The sequence below is a fragment of the Anopheles nili genome, chromosome 2, assembly GCF_943737925.1.
Source record: "Anopheles nili chromosome 2, idAnoNiliSN_F5_01, whole genome shotgun sequence".
Taxonomy (NCBI): domain Eukaryota; kingdom Metazoa; phylum Arthropoda; class Insecta; order Diptera; family Culicidae; genus Anopheles; species Anopheles nili.
The window spans coordinates 59719659-59739094 of NC_071291.1; the positions used below are offsets into that span (position 1 = coordinate 59719659).

At 46.5% G+C, this 19436-nt stretch overlaps 3 protein-coding genes across 3 annotated transcripts in view; all 3 read left to right on the forward strand.

Moving 5' to 3' along the window:
* Positions 1-4841: 4841 nt before the first annotated feature.
* Positions 4842-11283, forward strand: LOC128731245 (uncharacterized). Its single transcript, XM_053824352.1, has 5 exons — positions 4842-6354; positions 6442-6537; positions 6664-6824; positions 9318-11051; positions 11118-11283. The coding sequence occupies exons 1-5, from the start codon at positions 5080-5082 to the stop codon at positions 11281-11283; spliced, it is 3432 nt and encodes a 1143-aa protein (XP_053680327.1). The 5' UTR covers positions 4842-5079.
* Positions 11284-11619: 336 nt separating this feature from the next.
* Positions 11620-12321, forward strand: LOC128727141 (transcription factor SOX-4-like). The gene has a single exon (XM_053821015.1). It carries the CDS (start codon positions 11620-11622, stop codon positions 12319-12321), a length of 702 nt encoding a protein of 233 aa, XP_053676990.1.
* A 3488-nt stretch (positions 12322-15809) lies between these two features.
* Positions 15810-19436, forward strand: part of LOC128721511 (uncharacterized) — an 86518-nt gene continuing 82891 nt past the window's right edge. The window contains exons 1-3 of the mRNA XM_053815269.1: positions 15810-16878; positions 18819-19016; positions 19181-19331. Coding sequence (XP_053671244.1) covers positions 16574-16878; positions 18819-19016; positions 19181-19331 — 654 coding nt within the window. The 5' untranslated portion in view covers positions 15810-16573. The remainder of the gene's footprint in view (positions 16879-18818; positions 19017-19180; positions 19332-19436) is intronic.

Genomic DNA, 19436 nt, shown 5'->3' on the forward strand with positions numbered 1-19436 from the left:
TTTTCGTGTGTTATTTTCCCCCAAAATAAGTCCTTAAGGAAATTTAAAAATTACATGTTTTCAAATAATTGTGAACAAAAGCACACACGCACACGAACATTACGTACCTATGAGGTTCATAATCTATATAAGCCGGATTTCTAATCGCTTTACGACTACCCGGTTATAGGCCTAACCATGTACGAGGGTACCGAAAAAAAAGGAACTGATATTTCTGTCCTCAGTAAATGACCTATTATAAAGTTTATAAAGGTGACGTAGCCTCGTAGAACAATCCTACCCCTGACGATGGCAGGTAACGTGTAGATAGAGAGAGATATATCATCGGCGCAAAGAGAGAGAGAGAGAGAGAGAGAGAGAGAGAGAAGTATATATACACAACTACATGTGCAGTCACGCAATGTACGTAAGGCGAGAGATCAATGTTAAAATGTAGTGGAAATACTGTACAGGCTTGAGAGCGACGAAAACAGCGCGAAAGAGACAGACAAACAAAAAAACGATGGAGAAAGCTAAAGACAGAGAAGGAAAACAAGAAACAAAGGCTGCCAGAAAGAAACTAAGGGAAAACTCGAGCAACGTAAATAATCCAAGGCGAACTATATACGGCGAGTAGTCTCGCTGGCAGGCGCTTGAAATTGTTTTCAAAGATGGCTCCATCGGTTTGTGTGCGGAATTCTGAGGTCGCTTTAAGTTTGTTAATTATTGATCGTTATTTTTTTGTATAATTTGAATTTCTTCCCGCCGGACGTTGGAGGATTGAGAATTTCCCAGCTCGCGAAATGGTAGCTTCCATCGATAGTAGCAGGATGCGCATAAGAGGAGCATCCGTATGTGCTAAAATTAGACTTTGAGTATTTTAGCAGCACGTTTGCACCCTCAATTATTGAAGTTTTTTTTTAATGCAAGCTACTTAAGAATGTTGTTTAACTCGGATTTCATCCGAAATGAATCCTGAAATTTTCCGTACTAGTTTTTGTTCACCAAGACAATGCTTTACAAGCTGTAAGCTTATTGTTAGCACAAAATTATTAGTATCGTTTTTTATTGCTTCACGCGCGTCAGATGATGCATCGGAATGCTATCGCCTTCCCTTTTTAGCATCCCAAACAAATGTATCCGTCTCCGGAGAAAGAATAAAAAAACAGGAAGGAAATGCCGCCGTTCTGCCACGAAGAGGAAGGAAAAACATTTTAGCTTGAATAATTAACGCGGAACGGAAAGAAGACCGCGGTTAGCTTAATCAGTGCCATCGTAGTCTCGCACACGACACAGGCCCTGCCACTGCCTTTATACAGGCAAGGCCCTGTAGCAAGGCGCGTGCGAAGCTGTGGAGTTTTCGACCTTTTGCGCTTGAGGTTTTCATTGTCGGGTTTGTTTCTTGGATCGCCTGTAAATAGCGGCGTTCGCTTGGAACACAGGGTAATATTGATATTTATACCAACGCCCTTTCGCACATACATGTGTGCGGGTGTGTGTGTGTGTATGAAAGACAACAGGGTAGTAAAAATTGTATGTATGACTTCTGAACCTATTAGCGCTGTAAAACCGGCTTATACCTTATATTGTCAACTTCAAACGAGCGCACATTAATCTAATCATGCTTTGGATGTGAAGCATAATTACAGTGCATGTGTTTCCAGCACCCATCGCAAGCGGGGCTAAGATTACTTTCATCCGCTAAACTAACCCCAGCCGTTGGCCATAAAACTTGCGTGCTATCGATCCTATTCGTCCTGCTTTCACAGCGCAGCGAAATGAGATCAAAGCGTAAGCAAACAGAAGCAAAACAACAACAGCAAAAAAAAAAGTACGAAAATATTTATGCACACGTAGGTTCGCGTTATGTAGCGAGCCTGCAGCCGTTTGGCGGCGGAATTGGAAATAGCTCCCGATCGTCTAGAGTGCTTTTTTTCGTTGCTGCTGCTGTTGCTGCTACTGCTGCATGCTTTGCTCCGTGCCATTGTTTGCTTATGACCTTGCTTGTCTGTCCGGGTTGCACCGCAGCAAAATTTTCTGAAAGCCATATGCACTCCCAAATGCACCGCACACCCCAATGGATGGTGGGGGGGGGGGCGTGATGGGGCGAAGGGGGGGGGGCTCGCAATCGCTGAGCGAAAATCATTTTATACGCACGAACGAAATTTAAAACAGAAAAAAAAAACAACAAAATATGTATAGTATAAGCGTTGCAAATACGCAAACACACACGCAGCAGGAGGGAATGGGTTTTGCGTAGGGGGGGGGGGGAGGGGGGTTGCTGGTGAAGGAACTGAACGGGGGTGGGTGGGGTGCAGCGGAGAGACGGCTCGTAAAAGGTTCAAGGAAAGATAGAAGCTGCCCCACGGAAGAGCGTGCGGCTGTGTGTATGTGTGTGTGTGTGTGTGGGAAAGAGATCGTGAGGGGTGTGTGGAAACGGCGGATGTGGCGAAACAGGAGGGTGCGGGGCCAGGGTTAGGCGGCAATGAAGGAATGTGTGTGTTTGTGTGTGAGCAGGCCGAACAATCTAGTAGGCTTAAGCGAGACAAACGATCAGAGTAAGCGCGCAACAGCAACCCTGCAGGGAGATAAAGAAAGTGACGAGAAGGAGTGCGGAAGAGTGTGAGGGAGAGCGAGAGAGAGACTTTACACAGGGACGAGGCGCCAAAGTGTGTTTTCGTTTTGGTATTATTTTTCGTTTCGTGTTTCGGTCGTTTCTCCTTGAAACACCGATCATCATACAACGCGCGGCTGCATCATGCGGCCGGTGTGTGTGAGCGGGCAAGGATGGGCAAGCGGAAGGGGTGGGTGTTGGATGGAATGCATGAGGGGGAGGGGGGTGGAAGTGGAGATGGCAATCCGCGGCAGCCGACGGCGACGGGAAAATGAAGAAAAATGAGGGCGTACTACACAGGGCCTTTCTGTGTGTATATATATGTACATTGTTTTTTTTTTTATATTTATTTATCTCTCTTTCCCATCTTCACCAACCACCGATAGCGCTTCATCCGTTTCCATCTCGCTCGCTCCAGCTGCCGCTTCTCTCTCTCTCACTCTCTCTCGCATCACATCGAACCGTCCCTTCTCCCTTATTTGGGGTGCTGCCACACCGCACACGCATACCGCTCGTTTTCACGGGTAAACTGCCACTAGATTGAACAACCAAACACCATGGTTACCACCACTACGACGATGACGACGACGGCGATGGCGGGCGACGACGATGATGACGAACCGAAGCAAACGAACGTAAGCGAAGCAGGAGCCTGCCGGTGAACGCGAGACTACCCGCGGACTGACGGTCTCTCTCTCTTGGCGGTGAGGGTGCTCTGTCTCTGGCGTGCTGTCTCTGTCGTGCACGCGCCCGTTCGCCTACCACGTCAGTTGCGGGGCCCAGGGTTCTTTCGCCTCCTCTGTTCGCACGCTGCGCTCGGTCAGATTGGGCCCTGATCCGGGGGTTTTTCGGTGTTTTACGTTCAATAGCGCTCACACAAAATAACGACGTGTAGCCGAGTGCGGAACGTATGCATCGCAGCGCGGGCCAGAGTCGTGTTTGACAGGGGCCATACACACCATCGAGATATTTTGTGCGCGGTTGTTTAAGGCGTCCTGTTTCCGGTGCCCTTGCGCGAGGATTTTGTAGCTCTTTTTTTTTTGCTTGCGAGAAACCAATCCGTTCCGCTGTGATCCGCTAGTGAGGATGGTGAAAAACGGTACCGAAATCGTCTAAGTGTTTGGGGCAAGTTGTCCGCATCACAAACCACCGGAGAAGATCAGTTGTGTGTGTGTGTGGTGTGTGTGCTTTTGACGCAAGACGGCGCATTGTAATGGATAACCGATGAAAAGCTCGCAAGCAGCTATTGAGGCGCGAATAACCAGCCAATGTGCCCGCGTTTAACGCTGTGCGAGTGATTGCGTACGGGACGCGCGTGCATGCGTGGGGGTGCGTACGTGTGTGAACCAACACGCGAGTATCAGCTGAACACCGTGGACCGTGTGCCTCGGATGCCTGCGAGGGTAGTGGGAACGGTGGAGGAGTTACAGGAGGCATACAACAAAATAGAAGAAAAAATAACTCCTTCCTTTGGCGGAGGCTGGACGCGTGGAGTAGTCGATTCGGCATACAAAACCACCGCGCGCCCTTGGATTGATGTTTTTTTGCCGTTGGGGAAAAAGTTTGATCTTCGTGTGTGCGCCCCCCATCCAGCTGTAAGCCTAGAAAACAATATTCTCCTCGGTCCCCGGGTGTTTGCCGTGGTTTTTCCAGTGCGCCAGTGAAAAACACAGCTTCAAATGAGCGGTTGAATCGCATCACGGTGTGGGCGTTCGGAAACATTCGAAAACAAACGGCACTGCAGCGTAAACGTAGTGTTGCACGAAGTGTGGGTGTTTTTTTGGGAAAACTACCCTTCGGTTGCGGTTGAAAGGGTTAAAGCATATGCTGCTGCAGCGAGGAGCAACATCATTGGCCCCGTCATCTGATTGCAGGAATTACTAGAGGAGATTTGCGAGATCCTGTGCGCGTGAGGAAGCTCAAAGCAAAGGGTGCTTTGATAACGGTGCAGTGGTGTTCCGCATGTTGTGTTTCCGGGACCGGGTGCTTCAGCTAGATTCCGGTGGCAGTGAATTCCAACCTTTATGTTACTGTGAGTGAAAGGTTTGCGGGTCTCTTTTTTACAAAAAAAAATAATAATAACCGAATGGTTGGTTGTGTTAGTGACGCGTTGGTGTTGGAAGAAGCAAACAAAAACAAAAAGTAGTTGAGCATCGATTGCCGATGGAAAAAACAAAGTAAACCAACAAGGTTCAAGAAGCAAAGCAGCAAAGATTCAAACACCATCAGGAAGAGAGAGAGCGAGAGAGAAAAAACAAGTGAGAAAGGAAAAAGGTCTACTCGATGAGAAAGAGTGAGCGAGCGTGTACAGTGTGAGTGAGCGGGAAGGAAATAGAACAACAACCACACCGCAGGAAGAGCGAGTGAAACAGCCAGACTGTGTGTGTGTGTGTAGCGAGATAGAAGTGACAGGAGAGTGAAAGTGTTGTGTGTGCGCGCGCGCGCGTGCATCTCCCCGAGCACTTTCGCACGTGGACAGTAGAGAAATGTCATCCACAGCACCGGTAACGGTGAAACAGGAGCGGCACGATGAGGCCGAAATTAATGAAATGGCGGCAAAGATAGTGGAGGCACACAAGCAACAATCGGCCAAAGCAGCAGCAGCGGCCGTCCAACAACCGCAGGCAGCTCCAGCCCGTCCAACGGCGGTGGGCACGCTAACGGCCAACGGTGTCACACCCGGCCAAGCAAACATACTGAACTATCTAACGCGCAAACCAACCACAAACCTGCCAGCAAACGCCACCAACCTAGCGATGGCAGCGACGAGCGGTGGTGTCACGGCCCCAACGATAGCACTCCCGCTCGGAAGTGGCCAAAGTGTGGCCTCAAATGGAAGCGGCAAAGCGTACGATGGTGGCGGATCGGACCTGAACGGAAGCGGCGAGAAGAAGGTGAACGACGACGAAAGCCACAAGGGCCGGTTTGGGTGGGAAGTGTTCCCGGGAAAGGTGCACATCCCGTTCATCCTGCGCCAGCAGGAGCGCTACTGTGCGGTGCGCATGGTCGAGATGAAGCTGCTGAACAAGTACCTCAACTATCTGCACCAGGACATCTACACGTGCACGTGCGTGCGATCGTACTACATCACCGAGGCGGAGTGCAAGCTGTTGAACGAGATCAACCAGAAGCAGTGCGACATGCACTTTGGACGGGAACTGTTCACGCTGAAGGACCTGGTCGTGCGCGTGTCCGACGCGTACAAGTTCTACCAGTTTCTGGACGTGTGCTACAAGAAGCTGCTGACCGGGTGCAGCACACCGAACGAGAAGTGTGGCTTCATCCGCATCAACAAGGAGTCCGTCGTGCCGTACACCGTGCGGGACTACCAGAAGATGGTGCCGCTGTTCTACTTCGAGGGTGAAACCGACAACCTCAAGCTGAAGGCGGACAACCTGTCCGGGTGGGACCTATCGTATCTTAAGTTTTGCTGCAAGGTGCAGGGCATCCGGAACGAGCTGTTTGCCAGCGATTCGGTGGCGGTTATCAGCCTGACCGACATCAAGGGTTACTTTCCGCCCGGGACGGACTTTGAGGATTACTGGCCAAGCAAGGTGGTCGATTCGCAGCTGCTTTCGGGGCCGAAAACTAACACCGTCCACTGGACGCGACAGCCGGCTCAACCACCACCGAAAGCTCCCGCTATGATGAATAATGCACCCACGCGGAAGGCGACGAACAACGTTTATCAGACGCTGCAAACGCAACAGAATCTTGCCAAAACGAACAACCAAATGAACACCATTACCGCTGCGGTACAGGTTCGTTACGGGTGTGCTGCTGATCTGGCCGTCGTAAACCGGGTCTGCTAAACCCCCCTCCTTTGCTTTACGTGTTTTTTTTTCTAGGCTCTCACACAAAACTGGAACATGGTGTCGCAGAACCATCCCAATCTGCTTGCCGCCCAGCAGGAACAACTGTTGCGGCTTAGCCAGGCACAACAGGTACGGCTATATCTAGGCGAGGAAAACCCCGAACTCCCGATGCCCCAACATTGACAGCATTTCTCTCCGCGATCGTCCTGGCATGTCCGCTGGTTTAATTAATTATAGTTCGCTTCATTGTTTCAGGCGGCGCAAGCACAGGCGCAGATCCGCAACATCCAGAACATGCACTCGATGCAGCAGTACAACTCTTACCTGACCAACGCCATGTCGTTGACGCCCCGGTCGTCACAAAACCAACCGGTACCGCCGCCCCTGGTCCGGTCGGCCCAGGTACAAGCGCATCTGTAAGTATTGCAGCCAGCCAGGAGTTGGAAGACGTAATCGTAGGAGACAAACTTCAGCACAAATCCTCTACACCACTTTCGTTTATTCGCTTGCAAACCGTCGGAAGGCACCGATGCACCGCGTCGCGGGCATGTTGTGGATTGGTGCTGTGGATTGGCAAAACAAAAAAAAAGAAGTAGCAATATCCGCTTGATCTGCTGCATTAGCAGATCAAAAACGTCCATTCGGTACCTATCCCTCACAGCATCCCCGCACGTCGGGAGAATTACTTACTTTTCGGCACGCTCTAGCTAGCAAATGTCTCTCTACTCCTCTATCCGTGTTTGCAGTAGTTCGTTTAGTTACGTTGTAGATCCTTTCCTGCTGTTACTTTACACTTTAGTTCCATTTCGTTGCGTTACGTTAGTGTTTTATCGTTTGGCAGAAGACGCGAACGAATTAATTTTGCAATGATTGAGAGCAAAACCGAATCGGAGGGCGGCTAAGGAAGATATAGCGCAAAAGGTCGAATTTCCCTTACCGTGTAGGGTGTATTGTGTTTAACTCGAAAGAAGGTTTGTTGTCGAGAATCAAACGCGTGTTGCTTTGCATAAGACGTTTTAACACGTCTAAAACGTTCTAAGACGTTTTCAAACGTCTTTAAACGTCGTTTTTATGAACGTTTTAAACGTTTAATGAACCACAAAGTTGATCTGTAATAAGTAGCAGGGAACTTTCGTTCCCTTTGATATCGTGCAAATGAGATTCCAATTTCTGACTCCAATCAATTGCGGTATAAATCACTCATCACGCGCTGCTCTGAGATAATTTCGCGAAAGCTTCCACTGCTTGTTACTTTGTAACAGATCTGGAAAGCATTGCGTATGCAAATTATACAACATCTTTTCTACAACAAACGTGTTTCTTTATTGCACATAACCATGCAAAAGAATAAAAACACGTGACACGCAAAGTAAAGTCAGGTGTGCAAAAACTATGAATCCTTTTGTCACAGCCTTTTGGCAAATAAGTAAATCTTATTTTGAGATAAATGGACAAGAGCACAGATGTAACATAGGCATATCATACCGCATCAGATTTATAAACATAAACTTTATTGCAATTGCCATTGGTACAGGTTTGCTTGAGACTTTGAACGTCTCACACAATAGTGGCGCATTGTTGCGATGTATCTAGGTTTATATAGAATATTGTTCAACAACCAAGATGTGAAGACACGTACCTAAAATTACCTCAACAATCAACAAAAAACTGCCAGCCGAATCTCTGTTTCTTTAAAGTTGTTAAAGTTTCAATAGAATCGATAGATTTTCACACTGTTTTCTGTATTTATGAAACCGTAGTGTCATTTTTGATTGCTTTTTTGATAGCTTTTTTTTGGTAGTAATGCCGCGCTACGTACATGAATGTAATTCTGTTCTATGTCACAACGTTTTGAGTTTTTGACGTAGATTTTGTTGCGTTTGATTTTCCATTTTTTTTCTATTACTATTCGTATTCCTTTATGTGTAATGTTTTTTTTTTTCTATTTTGGACGTCTCAGTATGAAGTCGGTTATTTTTGTTGTACGGTAGCTGACTCTCGAAGTTAAGTTTAAATAATGAACCGATATATTTTGCAGACACCGGTCGGTGTCGCAGTTGATGATATTCTAAAGCAAAAAAAAAGCGTTTAATCTCAACACCTATTTCTTAGCTTTTCCCCTTCCGAGTAGCTTTCCCTCCGTTGCAGAATAGAGCCGTGAAATCAGAGCCAGAGGTGGTGTGTGTGTGTGTGTGTGTCTGCTTTCCCGATGCGATGGACAATGATGATGATGAGATGGTCATAATATGTTGCTGTTGCTTCGCACGTTGCTTGTTGAACCTGGAGGAATATTCAGTCGCAAACGCAAACGCTCCTTCTTCCCACTTCTTCCTATTTGTGCCTCATTCGACCTGGTGTAAAGATAGGCCAATTCCAACTATTACAACTCACTAAGCAGTCAGTTTCTTTGCGCAGTGGTGACGGAGCGGCAAACCTTCTTTTTTTTTCTCCTAAATTCCATTTCCGATAACGCCAACGGATGTTTAGCGTGTCAATTTCCACACATTGAGCGGTGAAAGGTACCCCCCCACATCCTGATGGTCTGTTGTTGCGCCTTACGGGCGGGACTGCGTTTCATGGAACGTTTATCCTTTTGGATATGTTTATGTCCACCTATTGTTTTGGGTGTAAGCAACATGGGTAGCAGCGATAGAGATGGAGTTTGATTGACTAGCGAAGGCGCATAACTTACTTGTTGATAGCAAAACGATAGAATTTACAAGCGGGCGAGCTATACGACGTCCCATGGATTATAGACTATTGATGGTGTGTGAGGGTAAACGAAAAGAGGGTAAACGATGTGTTTGATTGTTGGTGCGCGTTCCATGTAATTTTTTTTGTACTTCTCGTGAGCCAAAGAAACTGCCTAAAAATATTACCCCCGTTGTGTGTAATGTGCCTTCCTACAGGTCGAGTGGTGGCGTTGGTGCGTCCTCAGCCTTGCGCTCGACTCCGAGCGCCAGTAGTAGTGGCGGTGGCAATACCTTACCGAACCTAAATCCTGCCTTGTCAATATTCGCAACCTCCAGCAATCCCAACGGAACGGTCAATTTGTCCCGCCTGAACCAACAGCAGATAAGCGAGCTTACGATGGCCAGCGGGTCCGGATTAACGGGCAACGGTGGCACCAGCTCTGGTACCGGAAAGACGAATGCCTCCCGACATGTGACCAATGCAGCCCATGCAGCTGCTGTTGCCCGACCACCGAGCAGCGGTGTTGATGGATTTTCGCTGGGACGGAACGTAACCATCACGCCAACAGGAGGAGCAGGAGGAGGAAGCAAGAGAAGCGCAGCAAGTACCTTGGACGAGCTTGCGACCGGAATGCATATTGCAGCGTCGATGGCAGGTTACAGCGGTTACGGGGCAGGCAACAGCAGCAGCAGCAGCAGCAAGCAGGCATCGGTAGCGTATCCGAAGAATCCGATCTCTATCACGGCCGTACCGGTTGGTTCACCGACACGTGCCTCCCCGAAGGGTGGTCAGGCAAGGCAACCGCCACCGGCGTTGATACCGGTGGGTGGCACTGGCGAGCTGTTGGATCGGTTCGCTACCAACGGTGTCGATTTGCTGGCGCACCTGCAGACGCGGCTTAGCAAAGATTTAGAGATCATAAACGAGCGTTTGCTCGGTCCGGATCGCAACCGTGGCGGTGACAATCCGGTGGCCGGTGATCTGCCGGCTCGCGAGCGAAATGGCAACAGCAGCAGCAACAGCAGCAGTAGACACTTACCATCGTACCGGGAAGGCACCGGCAGCAGCAGCACCAGCACCACCACCGGCTCTGGTGCGGTAGCTTCTAGCGTAATTGTGCACGATAAAAGTAGATCGAACGGTGGAAGGATCGATTATCCTCGAAATCACAGTGTTATAACCAGTACCAATGGTGCGATTGGCGGTGGTGGCGATGAGCTTGTTGCAAGCTTTACCGCTAGAGGTGTTGATGGAAGCTCGCACTATCTAAACGCGCTTATCGCCGCGAGACTATCGGAAGTAATCGATCTATCTTCTACCCCAAGGTCCAACATAACGGGTGCCTCGTTGCCCCAGCATTTAGCGGTCGCGCAACAGGCCGCTGCCGTAGCGGTCGCACAGCAGCAACAGCTGTCCGTGTCGTCGGGCAAGCGGTCGGCTTCCGGTTCGACGGGACTGTCCGGGAGTCGCTCGAGCGCGATCAGTAGCTCCTCCAGCGGTGCCGGCGGAAGTGGGAACGGGACCGGTGCCGCATCAAACAGTTACCGCAACGCGAACGCTGCCGTGCTGCAGCAGCTCCAGCAGCAGCATCAACAGCAGCAGGCTCAGCAGCAACAGCAGCAGCAGCAGCAGGTGCAGCATCAACAGCACGCGGCAGCAACGGCTGCGGCGGCGGCTGCAATCAACAGTTTAGCGGAATCGCGCCATGGCAGTAACGTGATCGTGTTGCCGGAGATGAACATTAGCGTGACGCAGTTTAAGCCGTACGAGGTGGTGAAGCGACCGGTCGAGAACAAGATCATCTACTGCGTGAACAAGACGCCGTACCGGACGACCGAATATCTAATGACGCTGTTCGACCTGAAGGATGTCTTTTTCCCGTACATTAGTCTGGAAGTTTGTCGGCGCGTGCTAAACGCGTTGGACATTAACATTTTCATCGGCAATAGGTAAGGCAACGTGAGTTTTTGGTTTCTGCGCAATGTAACGCACAACTATCCGGTCTTGCATTTTAGCTTGCAGTATCAGGTGCTGATGGAAGCTGGTCGCACGAATGTCGACAAAATGCCGATGGTGCAGGTGTCGGATGTGGTCACATTTATGCCCCAGCTGCAGTACATGATCCGGAGCAGCAATCTGAACCAGGAAACGCAGGCCAACAAGCGGGCCCGTATCAGCTAGGAATTGGGGTGGGGGGTACAGCTGCAGTGCCCTCAGAGCACGACCGTGTCCGACCTAATATCATCTTCTTCGTCGAGTCGTGTTGGCACTGGCGGCGGTGTTAGCGACACGTTCTCGGGAGCAAGCGGTGGTAATGTTGCATCGGCCGCAGGAGCATGGAACAGTCTTACGCCTTCACCGTCGTCCTCGTCGCTGTCGCAGGTCAGCAGCAGCGGAAGCAACAACAACAACAACGTCAGTAGTGGCGTGAGAAAATCGTCCCTGTCCTCGTTGTCGTCGGCCTCATCGTCGACTGCTGTGGCCGCTGCAGCCGCAACAGCGGCTGCTGCCCTAGCAATGGCAGGGATTTCATCCACCGCCGCCTCATCGGTACTCTCCCCGTCGAGTAGTTCCGCGGCGTTGTTTTCCGGGGGTGCTTTCAGCTCGATGCTAAGCGGCAGCACGGGAGCAGGACTCGGAAGCAGCATAGCCGGGGTTTGCTCCACCGGCAGCACCGGCGGAAGTATGTATGATAAAAAGGCGATGTCATCTTGCCGCTATCAGCAAGAGAAATCGTCTCTAGGGCAGCTTGCTGCGTCCGCCTCGGTTGGGGACTATTTTCCGGAAAATGCCGGTGTCGGTAGCGGTTCCGCGGCAGCGGCCGTGGCAGCAGCTGCAGCCGCCGCTAGTCGTATGTTAGGCCACGGATCGCCTATTGTGCCCCCCTCGGCATACTCGTCATTCCAAGAGTCGGCCCTTGCGGCGGCTGCAGCCGCTACCCAGCACCAGCTGCACTCGCACCACAGTCAGCAGCAACAGCAGGCGCATATACAGCCCCAGCAGGTAGCAGTTAACAATAGCTTGTTTTCACCCCATTTTGCCACCAGCTCGCCGTATCCGTCGATGCAGGTTGGTAGCAGCGGTAGCAGTAGCATTAGCGCTTACGAAACTAGCACCGCTGCACGGTCGTGTGCGCTTCCGTCGCCAACGATCTATCCGCCGACGCCACCACCGTCGGCTCCATGGATTCATCCTTGGTACGGTGGTGATACGTTTTAGTCAACTGTTTAGTTCCTTGTACACAGCTCACGTTTGTCATACTTTCCACTAAGGGAGCTGCTAAGCAGCGTGTACTCTACAAAAAACACCACAGTGTCGAAAACTCCCCAAAGATGTCCCGCAAATTTCAGGTGTTGCACGTGTAATGGTTTGAGATTCGCATCGATGCTTATAAGATTTATCTAGGGATAATATATTTGCTAAATATATTGTCCCAAATTCGCATCGGAAAACCACTATATATGTGTTTGGTGTGTGTGGAAAGGAACATAAAACGAGTCATCGTCATATTGATTTAGCTTTACTGCAAATCTAACGCGAATGCACACTATACATCTATGTACAATTACGTATGTTGAGATTTGTGCAGACACCGCAAAGTGTGTTATCACAACTTGCTTGTGGTTGTGGAAGCTGGATCTAATGAGGATGTGGAACAGTGGAAGAACATTCTCTTACATTGGCGCTTACGGAGCAAAAAAACTCCTTTTTGTTGCAGATGAACGAAGAAAACGCACCCGTTTTTCGTGTAGGGTAGGGGACTCGATAACCGGAAGCTTTAAGCGCGAGAGGCACAAACACGTGAAATGAGCCTCCCGCGTTGGCAGGACTGACTATCCTTGGCTTTGTGAAAATTCCGTTTCATAAAAAAAAACCTAAGCAGCAGAAGGCAGACCTCGACCACCGTACAACGGTCGTTGAGTCAACCAACATGGAGAAGAAACAAAACATGTAGGATACTTCAGTTATTCGAGTATCCTACCCAAAGGGACACGTAATTAGCAACCGATCAAACGTTAGTATTTTTTTTCTTATTTAATGCTTTTTAATGATAACAAAGAGACTATAAGCTAATTCGGAAGAATCTCGTTTTGGTTTTGAACGAAGAAATCATTAATTGGATATGTACGAAATTCACAACAACAGTTATAATGCAACAAAAGTTACTATCGCATATAGGCGACCTTACATATTAATAACTTATTGAGGTTAGTAATGCGCTCCTAATCGAATGAAGAAAAAAATAGTTTTCGAATAAAATTTCATAAATCTAGTGTGATTTGTAGACAAAAAAAGGGAGCGTGGTTATTATAAGCAATCGGTTAAAGATGTGAGCCTTGAAAACTGCGCGTTTTCATTCAAATGCCACTGTATAAACTAATTTCATGTAATCACTATGTGGAAGCTTAGATGAGCGTTTCGCAATGGTTTGGAAAATGCAGTCCCTCCCGCCCTTGCTGGAAGCACTTGGTTCTTTGTTAGCTATGAACTAAATAGGTACATTTAAGTTACGTCGAAGCTGTAAGGATTTCGAGAACCTTTTAAAACAAGTCTCGCAAACTTTCGAAAGAACAAACTAAACCATTAGCATAGCAGCATGACTGACAAGCGCGATGGGAGCTAGAAGAGCACATATTGCTCACATAAATCAGGCATTGGAAGATGAAGCTCCGATAGTGGAGCCCATATGAGTAAGTTAATGACCCCTCTGTCGAAGGTTTACTAGGTCCGATGTAAAATGAATAGGTCCGATAAAAAAAAATAAAATTAGACTGATAGAGCGAATATGACGCGCAAAAAGAGATTCCAATCGAAGCTCCTTTTCATGTATTCTCTTATTAATGTTTTGTTTCATCAGTATATAACATATGTTTTTACATTACTCTGATACGATACGATAGCGGAATCAACTTATTTAGTCAGTTAATTGTACGCATTGATAAGGTCTGGACTAATGTGGGTGTATCTATGGGTAATATTCGAAGTTTAAGAATCGATCGTTTTTGAATTATTTTTTTTTCTGTTATATACATATGGAAGGCATTCGGGGGGTACTGAAATCAATCAACTGCTGGTGGGAAGAGGTATCCAAATGTTGATGCCATTGAACTGTTTAAATAAGCCGCGCGCGGTACTCAACCTGCATTAACCACCGACATCAAAAACTGTGCGAAGAATGTTCCCATTTCTTGTGTATTTAAGCTTTTTCCTCCACAGATTCGATTAAGTTTTTCTTTGTTAGCATAAAGAGCAAATATTTTGTCAGTTTACTTATTTATTTAAAATCGTTTTAAAATGGTTAAAATAAGACCAACAGACTAAGACTTATTTGCACTGTTTGTTACTGAATCGAGAAAAGCCAAATCCGAAATAATATGCATGGTACTGTTTCGCTTAGATTTTCTAGTAAAACCAATCCATAGCGCTTTTCTAGCGAATCTTTAAATCGATATTCACAGTTTATGACATCCTGTATTAACTGAAATATGTAACGGAGGAGTTGTATTCGCTGATTACTTCTTGGCTTAATTACGAAGACATGCAGGTGAATAACAGCAACCGAGCCAACCGGTTCCATCTGCATGTTGTGCAAAGTAAAAAACAAGCCTACTATAATGCTGTATTTGGTATGACATTTATAGCACGTTTTGGGGTGATGTGTTACAGCCCTGTTACCCCACCGATAGCGGGCACATGCTACCGGCTGCATCGAGATCGGCTCCAGGAAGTGTTGGCATTTTCCGTTGTTGTTGCACACGTGGTTGTTTTCCTCTTGGGCTGAGCGCTAATTTCTACCGCTCTCAAAAAGCTGCTGTCACATGGAGCAACGACGACGAGCCTGAGAGCAAGGATCGCACGCAAAACATCGACACATCGGTGGGTATCTGTTATACTTTTCTCAAATACGTGTGTAATTTTCTCTCGTTCACAGTGAAGGAATGTACGGTGAGAGAGCGCTGGCATGAATGATGTGGAAATTGCTTGTACGATTTGGTCTTGTGCCTTTCGCAATCATATCGCAGTAGGCGGGCACGGCAAGATGGAAAATCTTTTTGGCCACAGGCCAACCTGTGAATCATTTGCCCGCCCGGGTAAAACCGGTAATCGCAGCAACAGTAGCAAGGACTTTCAAAAGCACTATCACCCCTCATCACGTCGTTGACTCCCGTCTACTATCGCATGCTCCCGCCTACTAGGATGCGTTTGGCTTTCTCTCTGCGCTCGCGGAAGTCTCTCGCGGATGGATGGAGAAACGGATTTGATTATTGTCAAAAATTTTCCTCATGACGTTTCCAGTTTCGGGACCGAGGGCTTTCCCTGTGAGCCGTTTTCCCGTGTGCGTAAGGCAGGTGCACCACTCCGCTTATCAGGATGTTTGCTTCCTAACAAACAGTCGCTCGTGTATGGGACGGTGCCGTGCCTGCCGGTGGTGTTCGATTGGAAAAGCCACGATTTGAGCATAGTTTGGCAGCTTTTGTCTTCCGGCAGCATATGGTTAAAAGTGCCTAGCGGAAGCGCAAGAAATGTGAAGTTTCAAAATCACACCTCGATCCAGCGGAACCGAACAAAAACCCGTGAGGAAAAAGGAACCAGTGAAACTGTGGCGGATGGAAAATGTAGAGGCGAAGATTTGTACGCGTGTGTGTGTGTGTGTATGGGCGCGTGTGAAAAAGACCAATCCAATGCGTTGCAAAGGATACGGAGAGAGTGTGAAATGATATGTGTCAAGTTTCGTGTTTGAATATCCTCGCGGAAGCTGTTCCTGGTTCTGCGAGAACCCAAGAAACCCCAAGCGAAGGCAATGAAAGGTTTTGCGAATGAGTCGTCGCCTTTGCGTGCCGTATAGAAGCAAAAGTCTTTGTTTTTACCCTGAAGAATAGGGCCGCCTCTTTGGTAGAAGAAGAAGAAAAAAAAAATGAGCCCGTGTAATAGTGGCTTTCTAGCGTGCGTTGGGTGTTTTGGTTAATTTAAAGTGTCCTCGCTTTCGTCATCGTGCAAGTGTACAGGGCGCGGAAAAAAAACCCATTGGCAATGGAAGGAGTGGCACGTGAATAGACGCTTTTGTATCTTATCGGAAGTGAATGTTCTCATCCCTGTAGCCTCGAAGCAAATACCATGTGCACGTACACTAACGACGACGAGAGTGTTCAGCAAAGTGCATGGAAAAGTTCATGAGCAATTAAAGATGTGATCTGTCCTACGGAACATGAGTAGCAGTTCTAACGCCGCAAGCGCGTTGTGTAAGCGTGAAAGGTTAGCGAAAAGAAATAAAAAAACAACAACAACAAAGAATCGTTTGATGATAAACGCGCCCTCAACACCAAGCATAGCTTACTGCGATGAAAAGATTCCCTCGAATACTCGATCAATGGGCACTCGATTCGACGAGGCGTTAGAGCATTGGTAATTTGTTCCTTTTTGTGGCAAGATAGAAGATCGTTTTGGGCTGGTTTGACGAAAAAAAAAAACGATGGAGCGCGTTTGGCGTAAAGTGAACCAGGGTCTAACGCTTCGGTCATCGTCATCGAAAACTGCAATCGGTACCGGAGGTGGTGCGCAGACTTCGTCATCGCCAGCAACAGGAACGTTGGGTGGCTCTGTTGTAGCTGGCCCATCCGTTGTGCCGCACTCGACGGATACCACCAGCTCGGCCGGTTTTGGGGAATCGCAAGTGGTGGCCGTCCAACGGCGCCGTTCCGTTGGTCCGCAGGCTAGTACAGCGTCGTCGGAGAAGAGACGACGACGGAGGCGACGCAGCCGGCCTAGCAGGGAAGGGTAAGTTGGCCAAGCATGGTGTCGTTTTATTTTTATTGGAAAGTTTTAAATGAATGAGTTTAAATGAAGTATGAATGGCATCGGAACATCACGTTGAAAAAAAAAACATACAAGTTGTACCGGCTTGGCATGCAACAGCGCGTTTACGTTAGCCGTTTAATTTAAACATATTAAACTTGCCGATTTCACAACAATTTCTGTTCACAGCAAAAAAAACCGCTTTTGCTAACTCTTTTTCAATACTCAAGCCTTGTATGAAAAGTATTTTTTCGTCAGTTTACATTCCTTTAAGTTATGTTTCAGTATATTTATGTACGCATCACTGTTTTGTAATAAAAAAAAATGATCATACATCTATCCAAACGTAATATCTTGCCCTCTTATTTATCCTTTCGTTGATTTTCGTTCAGTTTGCGTTTCTTTAAGTTGTGCTTCAATAAATTTATGTACGCATCACTGACTTCTAATGAAAACTTGTATCAATCATTTATGTTAATTTTTTATCTTGCTTTCACTTTATGCTTTTTCAATATTCAATCGTTTTATTTATCGCGTTATTTTTAAACTATATCCTATCCTTCATTTTCATTTCATTTTGATAAATACAGATTGATAAAAACAAATATTTTTAATTAAGAAACATAGCACAAAGAGTATTTAATTGATTTTTTTTCACAAACACACAAAGTACAATTTAATGTTTTTGACTTAAAAATATTTTTCACTAAAACAGATTAGATTTGTAACCGAGTACACCCGGGATAAGGTACATTATGGTTGTTGGGAGGAAATGCCTAACAGCGTGTTATTTCAGTTATTCTAATTATTCTACTGATAAAATACAGCTTGATTGACACATATGAAATTTTTAAAAAGAAAAGATTAGATACGAAAAATACCACAAAAGGAGTTCAAATTAATGGTAACATAAAAGCATTGACAAATGCATGGATGCCTTTCCCGTCGAACTTCAATTGTTGTTAATCTGAATGTACCAATGGATCGAATGATAGTTTGGAATGTTAGAAATAGGGAAGCCAAAGGCATTGACATCTTCTCATGTACCTCTGGTGCAGTGTTCTTCATGAGCTGGACTTGGTAGAATATTATTATACCATTCACTATGGCCTTTGAAATAAAACTGTTTGCCTTCTTAAAATCGTGCTGCTGATGTAGCATTGTAATTTATCGTTATGCTGCTCGTTTTGGTGTTTGTGTTATGCAATTTTATAATGCTTATATAGAAAAGAATGCCCTAATTCCTCATGGTTATTGCGACATGATCAATGTGCTGGTAAAAGTGGACCTGCTTTATGGCGACCGAGATCATCATTGACGCACAGTTTATTACACATCGGAAAGTACGTTTTGTAAGTTGAATCAGATAATGCATGTTACAGACATGTTTAAAGGTCTCTGGTTTTTTTTACATATAACAAGGGGTTTCAAAGATAATAATAATTCAATGAAGTAAAATCCAAAATAAAGGGAACAACTCCAATAACGACTCCTTATCTATCTTATCTATGTAGTGATGTGAAGTTAGTGATCGTACTTTCCATATCGTCCAAAGTCTACCTAGTATAGTTTAAAAATCAACTAACAGTAATAAAAATGACATTTCAACCTAAAATACGTATTGAACGTTCATAGTATTTCCTATCGACTGTGTTCGATAGAAAGATTTACGCATTAATGTTGTCATGTGTGTGGGAAAGTGCAATGTGAATATATCGATTTGTTCTAAGAAATTGACGTTTTATATCTTAGCATTATGTTACTAAATAAAAACCTAATGCTCGTCACAAAATAAATTGAAAGTTGAGTGTGTCTAAGAGATAGAGAAAATATTAGGAAATAATTTTAAGTTCAAAAAGTTAAATTGTAAAAAATTTAACGAATATTTTTCGTAAAAAATTAAATAGTTGTTTTTCCTTCAGCGCTCCCCCACCCAGCCATGCTTCCAGTGGCCACCATAAAGGACACTCGTCGAGTGGACGTCGTGGAAACAGTCAATCCGTTACCATCGCACAACAATCCAACGAACAATCGCTGAGACAACGAGCAGTTGCACGACTGAAGATGTTCAATTTTAATCTGAATTGGGATCTGCACATGACGCAGTGCAAACCATGCGGGTAAGCGTTTGAATTTTGGTGTCCGTTCGACAGACTTTCGTCCGCGAAAGTAGGTCTCGTTATTATACCTTCAGGTGTCCTTGCCGTGTTTTCATGTAACTAAGGTGTATTTTAATTTAAAGCTCTTCAATCACGAATCCTCGTTTTATTTTTTGTTGAAATAGGCCTAAGAGTGGCAACATTATCACTCGGAGACTGTGTCGTAACAGGCGCGGTGAGGACAACGAACTTTACCGTTCGAACAGCTTCAAATTCGAGCGCTTCGAACGTAAGGATCCGATGGATACCGGCTCCAGGACGATGCTTCGCAAACAGGTATGTTGATGGATCTTTCATATGATAAATAGCAAATAATCGAAGCGACAATGTGCGTAAGTTTAGGCTTGTTAGGCTAGGTTAGGATTACTCAATTTCAACATA